This window comes from Natator depressus, chromosome 6, assembly GCF_965152275.1.
Source record: "Natator depressus isolate rNatDep1 chromosome 6, rNatDep2.hap1, whole genome shotgun sequence".
NCBI classification, from domain to species: Eukaryota; Metazoa; Chordata; order Testudines; family Cheloniidae; genus Natator; species Natator depressus.
This window is the reverse complement of record NC_134239.1, coordinates 81,178,208-81,203,003: the sequence shown is the minus strand read 5'-3', so window position 1 is coordinate 81,203,003 and position 24,796 is coordinate 81,178,208. Positions and strand designations below refer to the sequence as shown.

At 38.6% G+C, this 24,796-nt stretch overlaps 1 protein-coding gene across 2 annotated transcripts in view; it reads left to right on the top strand.

The window, feature by feature from the left end:
- The window catches only part of PRKD1 (protein kinase D1), a 278,692-nt gene that overhangs the window by 193,698 nt on the left and 60,198 nt on the right, over positions 1 to 24,796 (top strand). Inside the window, exons 4-6 of one of the 2 annotated variants that reach the window (XM_074955788.1) lie at positions 3,854 to 3,985; positions 8,307 to 8,467; positions 15,187 to 15,210. In XM_074955788.1, the coding sequence (XP_074811889.1) occupies positions 3,854 to 3,985; positions 8,307 to 8,467; positions 15,187 to 15,210 (317 nt within the window). The remainder of the gene's footprint in view (positions 1 to 3,853; positions 3,986 to 8,306; positions 8,468 to 15,186; positions 15,211 to 24,796) is intronic. The other variant, XM_074955789.1, reaches the window with a different exon arrangement.

The window sequence follows — 24,796 nt, the reverse complement described above, 5'->3', positions numbered from 1 at the left end:
GCTCCTGCTGTCGGTGCTGGTGTCGCCAGTGGTACAAGAGCCAATGGTGTCGGTGTCAGCAGGCAGAAAAGCTACTGGCTATAGCTCGGTACCAAGGCCCTCGGTATCATCTAAAGGGGAGCTGGTCATGATGTCTCAGTCCTGGTCTTCCCTGCCTTGGTACTGGTCACTGGAACTAGTGGGAACTGCTCCTCCCTGTTCTCCAGACAGCGATTCCTCATCATCGGAGTCATATATCTCCCACAGCAACCGGCCCTGGCATGCAAGTTGGTACTACCCTGTGGTGGACCTGGGCCAGGCATTCTGTCAGTTGCTTGGCCTCCTGGATAGTGGCAGGTGCCGATACAGTGGCCCTTCTGGAACCCATGGGCATTTCCCCTTACACAGGGTTCTCGATCGAGATGCTCCTACTCGATGGCCTCTGAGGGAAGAGTACCGCCGCCTCTTCGAGCAGAGCCTGATCCAGGCTCCAGTACCAGACCAGTACTCACTACCAGGAGCTAAAACCACATGACCTGCCCGGTGCCAAACGCAAAGACCAGTGCTGCTGGCTGGTGCAGGATTCCTCCTCCTCTTCTCCTGACGAGGCCTGTGGCAGGAGCTGACATAGCACCTTCCCATGACAACTATAAGGATGTTCTTAAGAGAGTGGCCCAAAACCTGGGCATCCAGATGGAGGAGGTTAAGGAATCCTCCCCTCTTTGTTGAACATCTTGGATGCAGCAGGCCTGACAAGAGTGGCCCTTTCCCTCAACAAGGCCATCAGGGACCCAGTAAAAGGCAAACCCCAGCATCCCTACCTCTCACAGCCAAAAGGCCAAAAAGAAGAACTTTGTCCTGGCTAAGGGATATGAATTTTTACTTACTTATCCCCTCCCAGAATCCTTGGTGGTCTCAGCTTCCAATTAATGAGAGCAACAGGGTTTACCATGAGTGGCCCCTAAGTCAAAAGACTCTAAGAAGCTAGACCTGTTTGGGAGGAAGGCCTACTCAACTGGGGGTTTGCAGCTCAGGATCACGAACTAACAAGCAGGTTATGACTTTAACATTTGGGACTCCTTGTTAAAGTTTAAGGACTTGATGGGCCAAGAGGCCAGACACAAGTTCTCCTCTTTGGTGGAGGAGGGGAAGTCTTTAGCAAGGGCTTCCCTGCAAGGGACCCTGGAAGCTGCAGTTTCAGCAGCCAGGTTCATGGCCTCCACAGTGGTTACGCATAGAAGTTCCTGGCTCCAATCCTCAGGCTTCCCACATGAAGTCCAACAGACCCTCCAGGATCTTCTCTTTGAGGGCACTTTGCTCTTTTCAGAGCAGACAGACTTTAAGCTCCATGGCCTCAAGGATTCCAGGGCTGCTCTGGAGTTCCTGATCTTATACACCCCAGCATCTATGAGAAAGGATTTTATGCCCCAGCCTTCCTTCTGGTTCTTCCTTCCACCGGCCAAGAAGGAGTCACAGAGGAAGAGGAGCAGAGACTTCAAGCAGAGACCTCCACCCCAGTCGTTCTCGTCATCAATGCCTGCTTCCCCAAGACATTCCAGGCACTCTAAGCAGGCCTTTTGATGGGACTCATGGGGACAGTGTACCAGCCACAGAGACTTTGGATCCAACCTGCACTTTCTTTGCGGACCACTTGTTCCACTTCCTTCAGGCATGGTCCCGTATTATTACAGACCCTTGGGTACTAAGCACAATAGAAGTGGGATATACCCTCCAATTCAATTTTCTTCTGCCCTTCCCATCCCCCTTCCCATCCCTCTTCAGGGACACTTCTCATGAGCCACTTCTAGCCCAAGAAGTGCAGTTGCTCTTACAGGTGGGAGCCTTGGAAGAAGTTCTATAGAATTTAAGTGATTGAGGGTTCTACTCCCATTATTTTCTAATCCTGAAAGCCAAGGGAAGTTTCAGACCTATCCTGGACCTGTGGCAGCCCAACAGTTACCTCAAGAAGGTAATGTTCCACATGGTCTCATTGTCTTCCATCATCCCTTTCCTAGATAGAGGGGACTGGTACATCAGCCTTGATTTGAGAGATGCTTATTTTCACATTTTGATATTTCAGGGGGACAGAAGGTTCCTCAGGTTTGTTGTGAATCACATGCACTGCCACTTCACAGTTCTCCTGTTCTGCCTATCGGCAGCACCATGAGTGTTTACAAAGCACATGGTGGTCGTAGCAGTCTCCCTAAGGAGGCAAGGGGTTCAGGTTTACCCTTACCTTGGCGACTGGCTGGTCAGAGGCTGGACTAGGGCTCAGATGGAGTCCAGCATACATCTCATCCAGTCAACCTTCTGGGACCTAGGCCTACTAATGAATATGTAGAAATCTACCCTTTCCCCAGTACAAAGGATAGAGTCCATTGAAGTGGTGCTCAACTCTGACCAAGCCAGAGCCTTTCTCCCAGAAGGGCAGATTCAGGCAATCATGATGCTTATAGAGCACCTCAAGGAATGCCTGATTATAACAGCACGGAGTTGCCTGAGGCTCTTGGGTCAAATGACCTCATGTACTTACATAGTTCAGTACGCGAGACTTTGACTTAGACGTCTCCAGGCATGGCTGGCTTTGGTGTACTCAACGAAACACCACCATATGAACACAATCCTCAGGGTTCCTCACCCCGGTTCTCATCTCCCTTGGTTGGTGGCTGGACCCGCTGGTGGTTTGCATGGGCGTTCCGTTCTCATGGCCCCATCCGTCGCTGTCCCTTGTCACAGATGTATCAGCACTGGGCAAGGCGCACACACACCTACATTGGAATGGACACGTGCAACACATCTTGAAGAACAACAGTTATGGAAAGGTTAGTAACTGCTTTTGTTTTTTTAACATTTGATTAGGCAAATGGTAACATGCTTCCTGTTAAGAAATGGTCTGCATCAGTGGCCCTTCTTGATCCACTTTCATTTTCCGTGTTTGATAAAGACTTGCAGCTACATGCTCCCATGCAATGTATCTTAGCTTCTGTCTATTTTCACATAATGATGCAATCTTATAAAATAGTGCTTAGAAAAATGTCTTGAAATTTGGTTGAATCCTTTGCTAATTTATGGCAGAGGTTTAATGCAGTAATCATTCTTTATGCCTTTGCTAGAAAACAGATAATACTCATTCTAGATTACCAATATGTTATTTATCACATTGCCTCAAAGAGAGTCTTAATAAATCTGGACGAATGTAGCAACTACCTCATACAACCATTATGAAAAAGTGACAAATAATCACACCTTTAAATTCTGATGACAACATTTAAAACAATTTAAAAATAAACTTAAAAAAATCCTTGGTCAGTACATTAGAATATACTATAAAAATGAAGGATTATAAAGTAATGTAAATGACAGGCTTGGACATGAGTACAATAGATATTATGAACAAAGATTTCATAAATACACACATTTTAATAGTTGTGTATATGATAGCTCTGGTAAGAGATCAGTATTATTCTAAGCAGTACAAAAGTTAGAAAGGAAAGTATAAAAGTTTGCTGCAACTTTAGTTTACATCTGAAGTAGTGGCAAAAAAACTTGGAAGCACACTTTTACATTTTTCTAACATTCATTTTGGTATGGCTGATAGTTACTAGCATTTTATCCTTGGAATAGGATATTATATTTACAAGCAATTGCGAATTCATACTTCTCTTTCTATAAATTAAATTTTGCACGAATAAAGAATAATTCCATTTACAATAATGACCACAAGAGAGAAACTCAAGATAACAATGATTATATTTCAATAATATCTGAAAAAAAAGAAATATCAAATTACCTATTACAATAAAATATCATGTAATGATACAGATTTGTTATGGTATTAATTAGCTTTATCTTTTATATGTTTTTGTTTTTACAGCTTCTGCCACATTTGAAGACTTTCAGATCCGTCCCCATGCTCTGTTTGTTCATTCATACCGAGCACCAGCTTTCTGTGACCACTGTGGAGAAATGCTGTGGGGTCTTGTGCGTCAGGGACTTAAATGTGAAGGTAAGTTAGCATTGGCTTTCCAATCTGAGTCAGAGACTGGAGTCAAGCATGCCACTTCTGTGCTTGACAGAATTTCAAAATAGTATGGGCACCAGAACTATACTTCTGGTCTCCAAGGGACATCCCATAATGCATTGTGGAAACTGGTCAAAATATAGTGAGGCTGGAGCTAATCCAAGGTACTTCAGAGTACTTACTGAGACAGCAAAGCAGTACAATCAGTGCAGCACAGTGCTGTGTGAATATATGGAGTAAAATCCTGGCTTCACTGAAATCAATGGGAGTTTGATTTCCATGGATCCAGGATTTCACGCATGCTTTCTAATTCAATATGGCTGTACTGGTGCAAGCACAAGAGTGTGAACACACAGTTGGTTTAGTTAAATTGGTTTAATTATGGTGGTATAAGCAGTAACAATGCAACTTTTTTATATAGACAAGGCTTTTGATGAGCAAATAGAAATTCTGCCATGTGACAGAGAATGCTTCCTTATTTAAATATTCCCAGCAAATAAAGGCAAAGATATTAATGATGGAATTCGTATAAAGATTTGAAAGTAAATATTTTCATGGTTTGTGCTATCTCCTATGCTATCTCCTATGCTCCTATGTCAAGTAAATCCACTACCATTTCACTAGTCAATATGTAAATGCACCCTCAGTTAAAATTACTAGGAGTTGTGTGTGTATGAAAAAGAGCACAAAATTCATTGCATACCTATTGGATGGCTTTCATTTCAAGAGACAATTGCACAATGTAGACCCAAAGTTTCCTATGTTCCACATTAATTTGGTGTTCATTCCCTTTTTGCTATTAAATATTATTTACATTAAAATTAAGAATATGTAACTAAGATTATAGTCAGAATTTTTTGCACTAAAAAATGAATCCCACATGTTAATTTTCCTCCATGAATTTATTTTTGTTTGTTTTCTTCATTTTGGGTATTTGGCAAACACTGCATATTTGAACGTAGGCAGGTTGAGAGGCATGACTCATTGTTTTCAGCAGGGGCTACACTGATCAGGGTTACTCCACCACCAGCAGGGGGGTGAAACACTGGAATGCGTTACCTAGGGAGGTGGTGGAATCTCCTTCCTTAGAAGTTTTTAAGGTCAGGCTTGACAAAGCCCTGGCTGGGATGGTTTAATTGGGGATCGGTCCTGCTTTGAGCAGGGGGTTGGACTAGATGACCTCCTGAGGTCTCTTCCAACCCAGATATTCTATGATTCTATACTCCAGCCATTAAGGAGAATTTTTTAAAAATGAAAAATAAATTTGTTTTTCTCATTGTCTTATCCAGTTTTAGGCCCTGAATCTTTTTTAAAAATTGTTTGTGGCATCTCCATTATCTTCCCTAACATTAAGTAATGCAAAGCCATCAGGCTTAGTGGAGTCTTATGATTTGTACTCTGGGTGTGGTTGGGATGGATATGCTGGCAGAAAGTCAGAAAGACATGTGAATTTGCCTAGAAGTATATTCATTGTTGAACAGAGTCCTTTTCTGATTAATCTCACTCCCCTCTGAATTTGCACATTTAAATGTTTATAATTACCAGAGTAGATTATTTAGGAGGAGGAGTTCAAAAGGCGTAAGCCATTATTCTGCTGGGGAAATGGGATCTACTCTCTTCCCTTTTAAAAAAGATATTGTGTTTAAATAAAGAGTAATTTTGTATGGTTTTCTGATCTAACTCATTGATGAATTGAGATGACAGAAAAAGGACATCAAGAAAATAAATATAGCAATTTCTGGAGTAAAGCTAATAATGGAATAAAAATATTGTGGGAATTCAAAACAAGATGCTTAGTATGACTAAAGTAACAAGTATAGTGATGATGATCTTTCTCCTCCTGGCCTAGAATAAATGAACAAATGGTAGCTGAATGCCTCTGAATCTAGGGAACCTTTCTTGGGACAACACAGTAAACTTTCTGAATGTCTGCTGCTTTGGAAAGTCCAGCTATTTTATGAGTACATTTGCAGTCCTTACTCTTCAAGATATCCAGGCTTCTTTTAAAGGGGAAAAAAATGTATATCCCATGTCATTCACAGACAAATAGTAATACTGTTGGCTGCAAAATATTGTACTGTTGAAGTGCAAAGATAACTAGATTTACTACTATTGATCACTTTTATGTGTTTAGTTACAGGCTGTGTTTACACTACATAATTTACAGAGGCCCAGCTGCAGCACGTTTGGTGAAAATGCTCTAAGCTGATGGGAGAGAGCTCTCCTGTCGGCTTCATAACTCCTGCCTCCATGAGGGGCAGTAGCTATGTTGGCAGGAGAAGCTCTCTCACTGACATAGCGCTGTCTACAATGGCACTTAGGTTGGTATAACTTACATTGCTCAGGGGTATGGATTATTCACACCCTTGAACAACATAATTTATACCAAAGTAATTTGTAGTGTAGACATAGCCTTAGTGTTTGATATTAGTTGTTTGTTAATAATAATAATAACTTTTTAAAATCTCATGGGTCCAAAATCTTATATTGACTGGCATCCTCTAGAATGCCACTGGGTTCATTGGGATTGAACTGGATAGAAATCAACAAAGAACATGAAACTTTTTTGTCAGCTTTCACTTTCTCCTGTCTTTATTTAGCCATAATCTGGTACTGCTGTCTCCAATTTCAAATTTTCCTCCCCTCACACCACCAAGTGCCAGCCTAGGCTCTCTTCATCATGAGGTCTTATCATACTATAAATCCAGAATTTAGGCCCAGAGGAGGGTGTGACCCAGGAACCTTTTGGTGGCAAAGGGTGCATAGAGTTTTACAGGCATCCCCAAGGTCAGATGTATGCATATTAAGTTTACCAAAAGGTGGCATATGAGCTCTCTACCAAGAGCCAAGAGTCCACTGGTCATCGTAATCATTGCGAAATATATGTACGGATAATGTTTAAGGAATTATGTATCTGTACTGAAAATTATGTTCTTAAGGTATGTTAGTTAGGGCAGATCAGCTCCTGTCAGGTAGGAAGGAAGAGACACTTTTATGACTCTCTGGCTGGTAATGTGTGTATTGAGTGTTGTCCGCTTCACAATGGAGGCCTAGCTACAGTCTGAGCCATATGCTAATCAAGAGATTGTAAAATTGACAAGAAAAAGGCACACAGGAAAACAACAACCATCAGAGAGGGTCCTGCTTATGAGTAAAGATAATGGTTATGGGAGTATAATTGAGGGTACAGGGAGACACCCTGAATCTTTTACACTGTGGAGGAAAGCTGACAATTTAGCTTGTCTCTCGAATGGAAGATCCCAGCCAAGCCTGGCTGTAATACGTGGGATGGATTTTGGGTGAGCTCTGCCCTATAAGACATGACAGTAACTTGTTAGTTAAGTCTAGGCTATAGAATGAGTGTTATGATTTTATTTTGTATGTAACCATTTGTTTCCAATATTTCTACTTATTATCTCTCGAATCTCTATACTTTGTTAAATAAAAGTTTAATCATTTGTTCTATAAACTTATCTAAGGGCCCTGTGTTAAGTGGAGCTGTGATCTGAGGTGTATGTGGTAAGCTGGGGTGTACTGTTCCTTTGGGAGCAGTGAATCTTTGAATGCTAAGAGCGTCCAGTGGAGTAGTGGCTGGGCAGAGCCTCCGTATGTTAAGCGGGGAGGGCTTGTGTTGTCTGTGCCGGTGGAGTCAGGAAGCTGACCCACGAAAGGTACAGGCAAGGCTTCCTCACCCTAAAGACAGGTGGAAGCCTCACTCTGTACCCCCAGGAGGCGTCACGGACGGGTTGTCCATGCCTAATCTTCATCTGAGGAAAGGCTTTTCTGTCCTGTAAATTTCTCACACCCTGTGCCTAATTCTTTTCTCTGATGTTATACCAGTGTAATTCTTTTGACTTCACTAAAGTTGCTCTTGAGCAATACTGGTAAGAGATCAGAGTATAGATATTTGCTGTGATCATTCTCATTTTACCCAGAGCATCTGTGCTCAGCTCCTGTTGGAATGTTGCCAATGACTGACATGAAATTAAATCTTTTTTCCGTACCTCCCATGTACTAAGTGTACAGCCACAGTAGTGCCTTCTGCTCATAGATTCTTGGCAAATGAGGGACTAAGACTGAGGTTTGGTCATGGTGGTAAGTTTTGGAAGTTTATTGAATTATCTATAGGCCATTAAGATTTGCCTTAACACCTTTTTAAACTAGCAAAACTTAAAGCAAAATAGTAATGCTGAATACCAATAGCTTCAGAGAAAATTAGGGTGGCATTTTTGTTCAATATAAAAATACATTTCTACTTTATTTTGAAATAATCTTTAATAGGAAGGCTTCATGTTTTCCTTTTCAGGATGTGGTCTAAACTACCATAAGAGGTGTGCATTTAAAATCCCTAACAACTGCAGCGGTGTACGTAAAAGACGACTCTCAAATGTTTCCTTAACGGGACTCAGCACTATTCGGACAGTATCTGCAGAACTCTCACCTACCACCCCAGATGAGGCCCTTCTGGTATGCAATTATCTAATTACTAAAATAATAAGAGTTGCCAAAACAAATGAACTTTAACGTTTTGGGATTTGTTCTTCCTACTAGACACAGTGAGAGAAGGGTATGTAAATTTACCACACAAATTTTACCTTGTTGTAAAAAAGAGCACCTTAACACAACAGGAAGGACCCTGTCTCAGCATATGAATGCATATTTGTCAAACTCTGCTTCCATCATAACCCTAACACAGTAAATAATAATCCATTTTGAAGGATTATGGTATTTGAGGGTCTGGTTGTAGAATTGGCCCATATAAATTAGAATTGATATGACAAATATGTTTACTGCATAATTGAAAAAAAATCTTTCATGTCAAAGCTGCATATGTATTGATTTGTGGTACAGCGAAAAATGGCCTTAGGAGAACACTTGAAATTGGGGCTCATTAAATATCTGAATAACTTCTGCTCTTGGTTTTGTGTGTGTGTGTGTGTGTATGTGTGTGTTCAGACATTTTTCATCTGTGTAGTGCATGAACCACAATGATTCCTACAGAACAAACAGCACTTTGACTAGTACTCGGAATAGTTTGCTCTGCAAATCATCCTTTTGTATTTGGTGATGATTACATGTGCATCTTGTTTTAGAAAAGCAAAGTACTGGGGTGTGATTTATCAAGGACTCTAATATGCTGCACTCTAACTGTCCCATATAGCTCCTTCTGGCACACTCTCATGCACATTGACATTAATGTGCCAGCAGGGTCTACATGGGACAATTAGAGCGCTTTACTAATCACGGGTTTCAGAGTACCAGCTGTGTTAGTCTGTATCTGCAAAAAGAAGGACTTGTGGCACCTTAGAGACTAACGAATTTATTTGAGGATAAGCTTTCGTGAGCTACAGCTCACTTCATCGGATGCATGCAGTGGAAAATACAGTGGGGAGATTTTATATACATGGAGAACATGAAACAATGGGTGTTAACCATACACACTGTAACTAGAGTGATCAGGTAGGGTGAGCTATTACCAGCAGGAGAGCAGGGTGGGAGGAGGGGAAACCTTTTGTAGTGATAATCAAGGTGGGCCATTTCCAGCAGTTGACAAGAACGTGTGAGGAACAGTTGGGCTACTCTGAAACCTAGAACAAGTTAGGTTACTATATATTTTTTGTCATGGAGAGGGATACACACTGCCATAATTAATATATTTTAATAGCTAAAAAAGCTGCAGTGTGCACACAGAAATGAATCTAATAGTAAATGAAAGTTTAAAAACATTTTAATTCAAAAAAGAGGAAAGAATTTATAAGCATATGAGAATAATCATTGTCTTGTTTTGTTTCTAATTAAAATGTTACACTTATTGAACTTGATATACGACAAGAGTGTTATTCAAACAACATAGGCCTAGTGTTACATGCAACACCATCCATGAACCCCAATTATCTACAGATGCCACTAATTATAATAAACCTACTTAGAAATTCAGGTGCACATTATGAATACATACATTTTTAAAATAAAAACCTACTTAAAATATTTAGTAGAACAACAAAAAGTTGCACATTGTGCTTTTCAAGGTTTATTTTAGAAATGCACACTTACTAATGTCATTAAAATATTGATAAAAATGGAATTAAGAGGCAATGTGACACTATTTTAGATTGTTTCCAGAACTGTGGTTAAAAAGGGGGGCTGCCACTTTATGTAAATTTTAAACAGCTTAAAATTGCTGCAGGACTGAGTACTGCCAAAAAAGACACATTGGATTAAAAAGGATAAGATGCTTCTCAGGAACAATATATAAATATTAATATTTGATTATTATGTAACCCTAGGCTGAATTTTGAATAACATTTATGGAAAGTGTAAGACATTTTTTTTTTACTTCCTTTGATGCATGATTACATCTTGAGAATTTGCTGTTCCTAAAAAATAATCATTACAAATAATTTTGGGAGGAGGATGGGTCAGAGGATTGGTGACAGAATATGGAGCCTTTGTCATTTAGGCCATTTGTCTGTATCCAGCCCAGTTAAGTAATGATTCAGATGATCATCTAATGTCTGGTTGGTGACCTACATATAGTAATTGGGTGTCTTAGTTGAGGGTCTCAAGGCTGCCGTTATGGTATGCGTTCTGAGCATACTGGACTTCGGCTTTCAGAACTGTCATTAAATCACCTTTCTGGAACATTAAATAGATAATCTGTGCTGTAGAATGCTGAACAATCCTATTGATACACTTTGTAAAGTTTAGGGGTGTTCGGGGGCTTTGGTTCAGGCCTCTCTATATACATGCTCTGTTAGCTGTACAGCTCAATTTGAAAACTTAAGTTTGTTAGACTTCTAATACTGTGACTAAAGGCCTGCCTGTCTGTTGTTGGACACATGTTCCTTGAATTATTTAAACACCTTTATTAAATGTCATTTTTTAAAAAAATCTTACTTTAAAAAAATCCAGATTGTTACACTGAATTTTAATATGAAGAAATATAGTAGGATTCATAATGAGTGGCAATGCGTATATATTAGTAACATTTCTTTTCTTTACAGATCATTAATTTGTACCATGCTATCATTTTCCTACCAAATTATGGTTTACAATTACATATAGATGGATAAAATAAAAACCTTTAACAAGTAGCAGGTCAAATGCTTAAACCTTGAAAAATTAAATAGGTAACTTTCTGATTTTTCTTTTCTTCCAGAGGTAAAAATTTGCATGAAGAAAATGCTCCTCATTTAGGGCCAAATTCTCAAAAGTGACCTCTAAAATTGTACCCATTGTTTTTGCAAGAATAGTTTTTTCTCATGCTTGTTTTGTATACATATTTGGTTTCATCCAAGAGTTCTGAAGGAACTCAAATGAGAAATTGCAGAACTACTAACTGTAGTCTGTAACCTATCATTTAAATCAGCTTCTGTACCAGATGACTGGAGGATAGCTAATGTGACGCCAATTTTTAAAAAGGGCTCCAGAGGTGATCCTGGCAATTACGGGCCTGTATGCCTGACTTCAGTACCAGGCAAACTGGTTGAAACTATAATAAAGAACAATATTGTCAGACATATAGATGAACATAATTTATTGAGGAAGTATCACCATGGTTTTAGTAAGGGGAAATCATGCCTCACCAATCTACTAGAATTCTTTGAGAGGGTCAACAAGCATGTGGACCAAGGGGATCCAGTGGATATAGTGTACTTAGATTTTCAGAAAGCCTTTGACAAGGTCCCTCGCCAATAAATAGTGGTGTCCCCTAGGGGTCTGTTCTGGGACCAGTCCTATTCAACATATTCACAAATGATCTGGAAAAAGGAGTAAACAGTAAGGTGGCAAAATTTGCAGATGATACAAAATTACTAATGACAGTTAAGACCCAGGCAGACTGAGAAGAGCTACAAAAGGATCTCTCAAAACTGGATGACTGGGCAATACAATGGCAGATGAAATTCAGTGTTGATAAATGCACATTGGAAAGCATAATTTCAACTATACATATAAAATGATGGGGTCTAAATTAGCTGTTACCACTCAAGAAAGAGATCTTAGAGTCATTGTGGATAGTTCTCTGAAAACATCCATTCAATGTGCAGCGGCAGTCAAAAAACCCAACAGAAGTCTGGGAATAATTAAGAATAGGACAGAAAATAGGACAGAAAATATTGTGTTGCCTTTATATAAATCCATGGTACGCCCACATCTTGAATACTGTGTGCAGATGTGATCGCCCCATCTCAAAAAAGATATATTGGAATTGGACAAGGTTCAGAAAAGGGCAACAAAACGATTAGGGGTATGGAATGGCTTCAGTTTGAGGAGAGATTAATAAGACTGGGACTTTTCAGCTTGGAAAAGAGACACGATGGGGAGATATGCTTGAGGTCTATAAAATCATGACTGGTGTAGAGAAAGTAGATAAGGAAGTGTTGTTTACTACTTCTCATAACACAAGAACTAGGGGTCACCAAATGAAATTAATAGGCAGCAGGTTTAAAACAAACAAAAGGAAGTATTTCTTCACCCAATGCACAGTTAACCTGTGGAACTCTTTGCCAGAGGATGTTTTGAAGGCCAAAACCATAACAGGGTTCAAAAAAGACTAGATAAATTCATGGAGGACAGGTCCATCAATGGCTACTAGCCAGGATGGACAGGAATGGTGTCCCTAGCCTCTGTTTGCCAGAAGCTGGGAATGAACGACAGGAGAGGGATCACTTGATGATTACCTGTTCTGTTCATTCCCTGTGGGGCACCTGGCACTGGCCACTGTCGGAAGACAGTATACTGGGCTAGATGGACTTTTTGTCTGACCCAGTAGGTGCCATTCTTATGTTCTTATGTAGCTCTCTTCATTCTAATCCCTCCTTCGGACTCTCTTTCTGCAGTGGTCACTTAAAGCCAATTTTTTGTTGTAATTTATATTGTGATAGCAGTTAAATGCCCCAACTAAAGATCTGCTTTGGTCAATCCAGAGTCAGACCAAACTTAGCCAACCTGAACCCAACCTGAGCATTCTAGTCACTTTCAGTCCAAGCCTGTCCCAAACCTGACACTTCCCCACAAACTTGTGTCAGCATTGCCATCTCGTCCTTAGCACTCAGCTTGGTGAGGGTTTCCTGCAAACTTAGGCCCATGATTCATCTCTGGCTGCCTCGTGTCCATGGGGTTCGTGCAGCAGTGGCTGTGTGACCTGCTCCTGCGGGCTGCCATTGCCTCGCTGCACCGTGCATGCTGCCAAGTGAGAGACACTACAACTTGTCAGCACACTCACTCCACAGTGCACACAGATCTCTTTAAGGTGGTGCCGGACACACACAGCCACCGCTACATCAATTCCGTGGACAGGAGGAAGTGATCAGAGATGACCTCACCTGACCCAAGCCTGAGAGGAGTTAGGTGGTTTTCAGATCCAGCCTGACCCAGATCCATTGGTTTTGAGACAGGTTGCAAGGATCTAGTCTTAATTTGGACAGGGTCCAATTGCATTAGGTGCTGTACATACAAAAGGAAGACATCGTCCCTGTCCCAGGGAACTTAAAATTCATCATCATCATCACCATATTCAGTCGAACGACTAACCTCGTGCTGTAACTTCTATGTAACCTTTCTCCTTCCAGTCTGTCCCCCTCATTTGTTTCTTCACTATTCTTGTTTTGTTGCATCTTAGATGTCATTGTAAGATGCTACAAGACAGGCACCATGGTTTTTTTTTTCTCTCTGTTTGCTCTGTTCTATGGGCATAGAACATTTATGGGCACTAAAAATAATAAGTTGAATCATTTGAACACAAAAAAAATCAGGTAGCTAGATATCTAATAGAGATATAAAAAGTCTCATTTTTGTGTGCCCGGATTTAAGCATTAAAAATGCATGCATAAAACTTGTATGTGCAAAATGATGACTGCAGTTTTAAAGAAAATGTGAAGATGCTGTATTAAGAAGCCATGTTTTCACAGAACATTCAACCTTGCCTCTAATTCTGCTCTCTCTATCCACTGTGGGTGTGCAGACACACTGAATCTAATACATTTCTCATAAGCCTTCCCTCCAGCTCTTCCTCCTCTTGTTAGTCTCTATAAAAGAGTGTGACAGCTTTCTTACTGAGCTGATTTTTTGGGTGTGTTCAGAGTCAATTCTGCTTGCTTTAGTGACTAAAAGAAATGTTAACTACTTTTTACTCTGGTTTACCCTGCAGACCCAACACAGCTGACAGTGAGTAAGTTAGAGTCTGTTCCTGGAAATGTACCAAAGCCAGAATTGTTCACAAAGTTATGAAGTCAGACTTTTGTATGAACCAGAAAGAACCCAGCTTTAGTTTGAGACACTTAAGATTACACTATGTCTACCCTGCCCTCTGTTCAGACTACAGGGGCAAGAATAACAATGCGCACCAAAGTGCTGCTCTGTAACTCCCCTGTATGGACACTGCATGCATGTATTAAAAGGTTCCTAGTTTGCATTAATATCGTCCTGTTTGAAGAGGACCACATTAACGCAAACTATGAACCTTTTAGTTTGTGCCCTCAGCGTCCACACAGGGCAGTTACAATTCAGCACTTTGGTGTGCACTGCTATTCATGCCCTTGTAGTTCAAACTACAAGGCAGTGTAGACAAGCCATTGGTTTGGAGGGCAGGCAGTTGGGCAAAAAAAATCTCTTTACTTTCAACATGCGTAATTGACAAGGAAGTCTTTGAGAGACAATAATCATGAAATGCCAGAATGATGTTTTAATTTTCCTTGTACCACCACACTTGAAACTTGTTTATAGTGCTGTAAATGTATATTTGTTTATGGATCTCTGAGAAAACTTTAACTTTCCACTTTATGAGCATAAATATCATCTGCATACATAAATCATCCAGTAAAGCATCTAAATTATTTCATTTGAGCTCATAATTGATTATGGGTCTACATTTAAAGGATGTTTTTAAAAAAATCTAGCTCCATCCATAATTCTAAAGTTTTGACAGTGATTTTTTTTTCATTCTCAACTTCGTAATAGTATGCTGCTTATTCAACAGAAATTTTAATAATCTGAAGATCAAAGAGTAGGTTACATAATCTAGTAGCTCTATCTGAATACCTAATCAATTTTTATGTTCTACTGCATAGTAGCCCCTCAATGTAAAATGATAAAATATTCATACTTCCTTCAAAAGTAACATTGTTTTCTTTTCTTTTTTTTTCTACTTTGTTCTGCTTTTTCCTCTTTCCAACTTGCTGTCTCAGTCTCCTTTCAGCCCTGGCTATGAGGTATGTACTAAATTTACTACATTGTCTCTCATAATATCAAGAACAGATGTCAGAGTAGCAGCCGTGTTAGTCTGTATCTGCAAAAAGAAAAGGAGTACTTGTGGCATCTTAGAGACTAACAAATTGATTTGAGCATAAGCTTTCGTGAGCTACAGCTCACTTCATCGGATGCATGCAGTGGAAAATACAGTGGGGAGATTTTATGTATGTAGAGAACATGAAACAATGGGTGTTACCATACACACTGCAACAAGAGTTCTTGTCAACTGCTGGAAATGGCCCACCTTGATTATCACTACAAAAGGGTTTTTTTCTCTCCTGCTGGTAACTCAGCTCACCTTACCTGATCACTCTTGTTACAGTGTCTACGGTAACACCCATTGTTTCATGTTCTCTGTGTATATTAAATCTCCCCACTGTATTTTCCACTGCATGCATTCGATGAAGTGAGCTGTAGCTCACGAAAGCTTATGCTCAAATAAATTTGTTTGTCTCTAAGGTGCCACAAGTACTCCTTTTCTTTTTAAGAGCAGATGTGTTAGAAGTTCAGCATCTTTTATTTTATATCCCTGATGTTAGTATTAAGACACATGGATTAATTCAGATTTGTATGTCATGTTCTTCAAAATTCAGAGGTGTTTAGTTCCAAAGTTTTGATTTGTCCTTGAGAGAGAGAATGACCAGCCACACAATTAAAAAGTACATTCATATTACAAAATGTACATCCACCAGAGTTAGGAAGTTCAAAGCTTACTGCTTGTTCTTTGTTATATTTATAGTAAACAAATACAACTAATTAAACATACAACTAAACAGCCTTTAACTCTTAAATTTGGTTCTGCTATGAAAAGAGGTGATGTAAAATTGGCACCTTTATTGTTTATGAGGTCATTCAAGCATAAATGAACACATGATTTGGACTGTAGAATCTTTATTACCAGTGATGATGTATGGTAAGGAAAACCCAGCTTCACTTTCAGATATCTGGGAATTTTCAGGGCTGGCAGTGTTTTAAAAAATGGTTTTACTTCTGCAGTGCACAGACTTCATCTGGAAAAAACTCAGTAACAATAAACACTAAAGCCCTATGTAATATAATAGAAGAGTATATAAATCGTAATTTTCATAAGGAGAACATATTTCTATTTTTGTAATGGAGACTGCATGTCAAACATACCATCTCTGGAAAAATCCATGTTGAAACCCAGAGAAGTTTGTTTAATGTTGTACACTGCCAAAGTATTTGAAATGGTGAAAATTTGGCATCTTTCCCTTTGTAACCTCTGTCTGAGATGCACCCATGGAGGAAGAGCAGGCTTTGAAAACTTCCTCATTGTTGGTAGGAAAGAAAGAATTATTGATTAAGAGGCATACAGAGTGTATTAAAATGCTCAGCTGAAGATTATATCAAGACTGGTAGGCCAGTCTATTAGAAACCATGTCTCTGTCTGAAAAAAAAAAAAATCTGTTTTTTTTAATTCTATAGCATGTACTACAACCAATTAACCCCAAAAGTATTCACCCACAGAGTAGTATGATGCAAATGGATACATAGGGAAATGTTTTTGTAATGCATAGCATCATCTTTATTATAGATGTGTGCAATAGTTGAAATGCAAGCAATTAGGGATTATACTTGGTAGTCTATGTAAATCACGATTTATTTGTTTAGAAAATTCATGACTGTGTAAATGGCAAAGTATTAAATTTCACAGAGTTCACATGGAGTGAATTTTACAAGTAAATTTAGTCAATTTCAAGGACAGAATGAATTTTACAAGTAACATTTAGTCCTTGAAGTTTGTCACTTTGCAGGGCAACTGCACCAGTATTCCCCCTGTGAGGGCCACCCAAGGCACCTGCTCTCAGACTTCCGGCTCCTCAGTTGTCGCCTCTCTTAGGTGGAGACCCGCATCTCTCTCCTTCCTGACTGGAGTTTTTTCTAGGCTAGACAATTCCCTGCCTACACTGTGAGTTCCCCAGCAAGTCAAACTGCCTAAGCAGACTGCTTTGCTTTCTCTTCAGAGGCTATAAACAGCATAATTGCACACACTTATAACTTACCACACTGCTCTTTCCGAGCATTTATTCTTAAGATGAAAGCATTACAGAGAAAACATTAAAACAATAAAAGAACCTACACTCATGCTAATAAGCTTACCAGAGATCACCCCCCAACTTCAGCAAAGTCTCTGGTAGGAGTCAGTCCTTCAAGCCCCACACAGGGGTTTTCCTGTGGTTACAAGTTCATAACAGCTTTTGCTCAGCACAAGAACACTTGTGAATCTGTCAGTCACTCCTTTATATGGTTTGGCCTCTGATCTTGTTTTCATGAACCAGGTGATAAGCAGACAAGGACCCATCTCAAGGCAGAGCTTCAAAAAGCTGATTTCTTGCATAACTGGAGGAGGTACATTTGCACACACCTTGCCCTAGAGATTTCCTGGGAAACCCACTTAACTTTAAAAGTTCATTCTTGTCTGACACATTGTTTCAAATAGTCCTCTGAAGCTTATAACACTTCCCAGGGTTTACATTACTCATGTCTCTTTCCTTCACCCCACGAGATGTTATATACAATCCCACAATAATACATAAACATTTGCATTTTTAACACAGTGAACTCCTAAGATACTTAAACTTAATTCAGGAAGGTTTAACTTAATTCAGTAAGTTTGGTCCAAGGAATTACAGGAAATTGCCATATCTGTCACAAAATTGACTAAAGTTACTTGTAAAATTCATTCTGACTCGAAATTGACTAGCTAAGGTAATTTTTTGTATTAAAGACTGCATTGTAGACATTTTCCTTTTAAAAATAATATTTAAAAGTTCACGGTTTGGGGGCATTTTCACGATTCCTGTGCCCTTCATGATTTACACACAGGCCATAATTATACTGCATGTTTAGCATTTTAAAATGCTTTTGAAACAAGATGAGAAATAGATTTCACTTTTGGGAAGACAAACTAAGCTAACCATTTCCTTGGTAAAAACAGTATTTTTGAATTTGCACATTCAAATATATTGTTATATTTGAATTTGCACATTCAAATATATTGTTATATAAAATAGAGGATAATAGTGTACATATTAGAATGTTGGTTTTGGATATGTTTCTAAAATGCTGATAAGTTTTGTCCGTTGCTTCATAAGAGGCAGGTACAGTTGTTAAAACAGATTAATTATGGAGGCATTTGTTGTGATTCCATAGATAAGGCTGAATTCAGGGTTTTTTTACTTTAAGTGGGGGTTAATAGAATTGTAGGACTGGAAGAGTCCTTGAGAGGTCATCTAGTCCAGTCCCCTGCACTCATGACCAGACTAAGTATTATCTAGACCATCCCTGATGGTTTGGACATTAGGAAAAACTTTCTAACTTAAACCGCCCATTCTGCCATTTAAGCCCATTGCTTCTTGTCCTATCCTCAGAGGTTAAGGGGAACAATTTACTTCTCTCCTCCTTGTAACAACCTTTTATGTATTTGAAAATTATGTCCCCTCTCAGTCTTCTCTTCTCCAGACTAAACAAACCTTTTTCAATCTTCCCTCATATGTCATGTTTTCTAGACTTTTAATCATTTTTGTTGCTCTTCTCTGGACTTTCTCCAGTTTGTCCACTTCTTTCCTGAAATGTGGCTCCCAGAACTGGACACAATACTCTAGTTGAGGCCTAATCAGCATGGAGTAGAGCAGAAGAATTACTTCTCGTGTCTTGCTTACAACACTCTTGCTAATACATCCCAGAATTATGTTTGCTTTTTTTGAAACAGTGTACACTGTTGACTCATATTTAGCTTGTGATCCACTATGACCCCCAGATACCTTTCCGCAGTACTCCATCCTAGGCAGTCATTTCCAGTTTCGTATGTGTGCAGATTTGATCGTTCCTTCCTAAGCAGGGTACTTTGCATTTGTCCTTTTTGAATTTCATCCTATTTTCTTCAGACCATTTCTCCAGTTTTTCCAGATCATTTTGAATTGTAATCCTATCCTCCAAAGGACTTACAAATCCATCCATCCCCAGCTTGTTATCATCTCCAAACTTTATAAGTGTCCTCTCTGTGCTTTTATCTAAATCATTGATGAAGATATTGAACAGAACCAGACCCAGAACTGATCCCTGTGGGACCCTACTCATTATGCCCTTCCAGCATGACTGTGAACCACTGATAACTATTCTCTGGGAATGGTTTCCAACCAGTATACATCCACCGTATAGTAGCTCTATCTAGGTTTTATTTCCCTATTTTGTTTATGAGAAGGTTTTGTGAGACCGTATCAAAAGCCTTACTAAAGTCAAGATATACCACATCTACTGCTTCCCCCCCATCTACAAGACTTGTTACCCTGTCAAAGAAAGCTCTCTCTCATTCATCCTCTTTATAGATTAATATAGTGTATACATCCCAGTTTTACAACACATGCTCTTGGAGTATAGAATTAACTAACTGGCAATTAACTGATTAATCTGTTACTTAGTTTGAGTTAAAATAAGGGCTGTCAAGCGATTAAAAAAATTAATTGCGATTAATCGCACTGCTAAACAATGATAGAATACCATTTATTTAAATATTTTTGGATTTTTCTACATTTTCAAATAAATTGATTTCAATTACAACACAATACAAAGTGTACAGTGCTTACTTTATATTTATTTTTGATTACAAGGTTTTGCACTGTAAAAAAACAAAAGAAATAGTATTTTTCAATTCACCTAACACAAGTAAGAAAGTTGAACTTACAAATATAGAATTATGTAAAAAAAACTGCATTCAAAAATAAAACAATGTAAAATTTTAGACCCTGCAAGTCCACTCAGTCCTACTTCTTGTTCAGCCAATCACTCAGACAAACAAGTTAGTTTACATTTGCAGGAGATAATGCTGCCCACTTCTTGTTTAAAATGTCACCTGAAAGTGAGAACAGGCATTTGCATAGCACTTTTGTAGCCCGTGTCACAAGATTTTTACATGCCAGATGCGCTAAAGATTCATATGTCCCTTCATGCTTCAACCACCATTCCAGGGGATATGCATCTATGCTGATGACGGGTTCTGCTCGATAACAATCCAAAGCAGTGCAGACCAACATGTTCATTTTCATTATCTGAGTCAGAGTCACCAGCAGAAGGCTGAGTTTCTTTTTTGGTGGTTTGGATTCTATAGTTTCCGCATTGGAGTGTTGCTCTTTTCAGACATCTGAAAGCATGCTCCACACCTCGTCCCTCTCAGATTTTGGAAGGCACTTCAGATTCTTAAACCTTGGTTCGAGTGCTGTAGCTATCTTTAGAAATCTCACATGGGTACCTTCTTTGTGTTTTGTCAAATCTGCAGTGAAAGTGTTCTTAAAATGAACAACATGTGCTGGGTTATCATCTGAGACTGCTATAACATGAAAGTTGGGCATTTAAGAAATTTAGTATTGTTATCTCACTTGTTTTGGCATGAATGATCTTAACTGAATATAACAGACCATTCTGAATTATTAGTTAAAATGCCTTCAAATGTTGTGGTTTTGCTACATTTGAAAAACTTTAAGTTGCAACTAAGCTAATGATTATTTTATCTAATTATTATTATTATTATTAATTATTATTATTATCTAGACCCTAGATGGGTCAGATAAATAGATCAGGTCACTATTGTGATATTAGCGGTAACTCAACCAATCATTCCTTTCTTTCTAGCTAATTTGTGTGTTGCAGTTCTCTTGGTTGAAATTCATAAGCTGAATGAGGAGGATTGTACATATGTATCAAGGGCTCATTGGTAGAATACTAGGCTCCATCTGTCACTGCTTTTAAGGGTTTGGTGTCTACATGCTAGCTCCTGTGTTTTTCATTATTGGAAAATCCTGCTCCAGTGGACAGGATCAGGTTAATTAGAATGGGACTCCTAATGGATAAAGTGAACCCCTCCCTTGGAGGATGGAGATTTCAGTTGGCTTCATATTCCAGTTCTCTGCCCCTTCTCCCTGTCATCCTTCCACATTCCCCCTACATTCCTTCCCCCTCTGTGCCGCTCCTGCCCTGTCTGCCTTTTGGCTTTGATAGAAATTCACAAAATAAATTAAAAAAAAAAAATCTATATCTTTACAACTATGACAGTCAAATTCCAGAGTTTCTTATCCTAAAAGTTTACTTGGTAAGTTTGCCTAGACATTTTTTAAAAAAATTAAAATGTAAAATATATATCCCAAAACAACTAAACCAAGAAGTCAGTTGCAAAGTAAGAGCCAAATTCATCAGTACTTTCTGTACTCTTTGGCTACTTTGTGCTGTTGTAGAGCAGTGCAAAGCTCAAAGTGAATCTGGCTGTAATTGTTAAACATAAAAATATGATTTAAGGTTGAGTCTACATCTCTTCAACTCATTATAGATATCAAATGGTAGCAGTCTCTTTGGGTCTCTTGTTTAGTATTTATATATACATTTTTGAATATTTTTCAAATAGTTCCCAGACATAAAAGAGTTAAACTGGAAGCTAGGGTTGAGAGTTTATATCAGTAACTTGAGAGTAATAAATAAACAAACACTCTAATTGTTGCCCAAACAGGCATGACAAACCCAGGAAATTCAGAGTTAAGGTTGCACTTAAAAGAAATTGAAATACGTTAAGATATAGAAAGCACATTTCAAAGTAAGCGTCAGACAATAATGGTAGTGCACTGTGTAGATGCCATACATTACCTATAGTAGGATTTGATTCTCTTTGGGTTGAAAGGGGTATATTTAAATTGTTGGAAGTCAAGTAATTTTATTTTAAAAATTACTAAAAATATTTTGTTTATAGAAAGAAGTGGTAGGCCAACTCTTACAAATTGTTTCTCTTACTGCCATCTCAGGGGTGTGACTCCCACTATTTAGTCAAAGGGGTCATTTACACACCTCAGGGGATGCCATAATTGAGACTAAGGAAAATAATTACAATCATTAACCATAGCTAATTTATTATTAAAGAAAGAAAAAAAACATTAAACAAACCACACAAATGACAGAACACAAATGATAAATTTCTTACTTCCATTACAATCTGTTTTGTATGTCTCTCTGTGGAGAGCTTTTAACACAGATTACTTCCTTGAGAGTGAACCTGCCTTTGGTGAGGCACTTGTCTCTGGGTAATTTGAGACCAAGGTCTATTATTTCTCCCAAATTATTGTGAATCCATTCTTAGTATCTTATTAGAAACTTAAAACTGTTTATTGTTGGGCAAAAGAATTTGTTTAAGGGCAGGAAGATCCTGTTGGTTTTTTATAACTAGTTTACTGTTGGGCAAAGTCAGTAATCTTAACTACAAGTATGAAATTGAAGAAAATATTTAAATCAGTTACTTAGAATAAGCCATACAATGTGGTGTATTGAGACAGGCCAATTATAAATATTAAGAAGCTTAAATACAATTAAATCCAATTATTTCTCTATTTACCAATGTTTGCCCCGTCTTCTCTCCAGGAATACCTGGTTTAACTATTTGGTGATTAATAAACTGTTAGTTTTTTAAGTTGCAGCAGCAATTTCATATCCCAGTAAAATCATTACAAGAGTTTAAATCTAATCCCTTTGTGCCATGTCTTAATTAACTGTTAGTTAACTGTCTCACCAATCCATGTTGAAGTCTGAGGAGGTTTTCCTGGGGTTGGCTTCCTCTTGAGTAAGCATTTCACAAAAGTGTGTGCCATTTACACATTTAAGAAGTACATAAAAGTTTTGCAACATTTCCAACTACTTATACTTTTCCTGACGTTTTAAAAGGTTTAAAAGTGGGTTTGGCAGGGCTCACTTTACTCCTAGATTTATTGTTCTGACAACACATTCTACCTTTCTTTTTACAATTAGGTCTTTTCCTAAGACATGAGTGTTTTACTTGGTTTGTCTTTTTAACGCAAGCTTCTTAGAGTTACAATTTGTTTGTTATAGCAATTAAATGTCTATTAAATATTTTGCACAAAGCTCAAATTTTAATAACCAATTAATCTTTTAAACATATCACAAAGAAAATAATATAAAGTTAAAGCATGGTAAAGTTTAAAATGCAACTTTTCTGAGTCACTTTTAAGGGCCATAAAGGATTAGGGAGGGTTTATCTTCCTGACATTTGCTTGTTCTTAGGAGATAGAAGCAGAAACCTTCTGGAATTTCTTTGATTAGCGTTAACATTTTGTAACATAACTAGCTAAATATAATATGTATTGTTATATTTTCAAGCATCTTATAGATAACATACTTGTAGCTATGTCTTAATATTCAACACAGAGGCAAAACAAGTAACAACCTAATAAAATAAGTTATAATAATTTTATTAGTATCACTTTTGCATTAATATTGAGATCTTCCTCCTTCCCTAAGGCCATTTTACTGTGCTCTGGTAGTGCAAAGGAGCCTCATGTGATATCTCTGTACTGCAATCATGGGATGTGATGTAGACATAACCATGTAGACATAATCATCAGGTGTGATATAGCCTTGAGTAGACATAACCAGGCTAGCTTTAATCTAGCAGTGAAGCTCTACATACTAGCAGTGAAGTTCTGGCAGCATGCGCTTCAGTGAAGGCTAGCCCCACAAGTAATTACCCAAGGTTTTGAGCGGGCTTGTACAACCCATGCTGATGTGTGTGCTGCTAAAGCATCACTGCTCTGGGATCCAGCTAGATTAAAGCTAGCTCTGCTAGGTCTACCCAAGCTACAGTCAAACCCCATAATTGCAGTACAGACATAGCCAAAGTAAGGGCGATACTTTACGCTTCCATAGTGGTTATGTATAAATGAGAATCAGCCAGTTGACATGACTGTAAAATAATATAGCAACGTGATACAGGAAAGCAAAGAAATTGCACATAGCAGTTTTCTTGTTTTGCATATTGTCTCAATTAAAATGTTCAACTCCAGCTGAGAAAACTTTGGGGAGATTTGGCATTAAAGACTCTATGCATAACTCGATGCCGTTCCAGCTAAACCTGCCTGGATTTAGTTTTACTACTCTGGCTATTCTTGTTCTGTTTAAAGATGTAACAAAATGTTGACATGTAGGTGGGATAATACAGAAAAATATAGTACATCTTAGGGTAAATATGGGAACTTTTTCAGGTTTCATGACCATTTACGTTGTTAAAATAGATTGAGACACAGTATGAAGCTAACATTTAGTTACTCTACAAATTGTTTTGGCACAAGCTCTGTGAGAATATAATGCTACAATGTTCTGTTATTTCCCTTATTTGTACTGAGTCATTTTTTAATTAAAACAAGCTTTGTGGTTTTAAAATAAAAAATCTAATCTTTTACTGTCTGCTTTCCTATAAAATGACTCATTTAATTACTTTTAATTCATAAAAGCCAAAATGCCATAAGGTACCTGTAGTGGGGCGGCTGCCCCATTCCTGGAGAACAGGGGTGAAAAGCAGCCAAGCCAGGCTGATTGGGGAAGCAGCCACAGCTGGGGCCATGCCAGTCAGGGCCCAGCTGGCCCTGATAAAAAGGCTGTGGGGCCAGGAGACAGAGGAGTCTCTCTCCAGCCCTGAAGGGAGAAGGGCTAGTTGCCTGAGAGGAAGGTACCTGAACTGGAGCAGTGCTAGGAAATAGG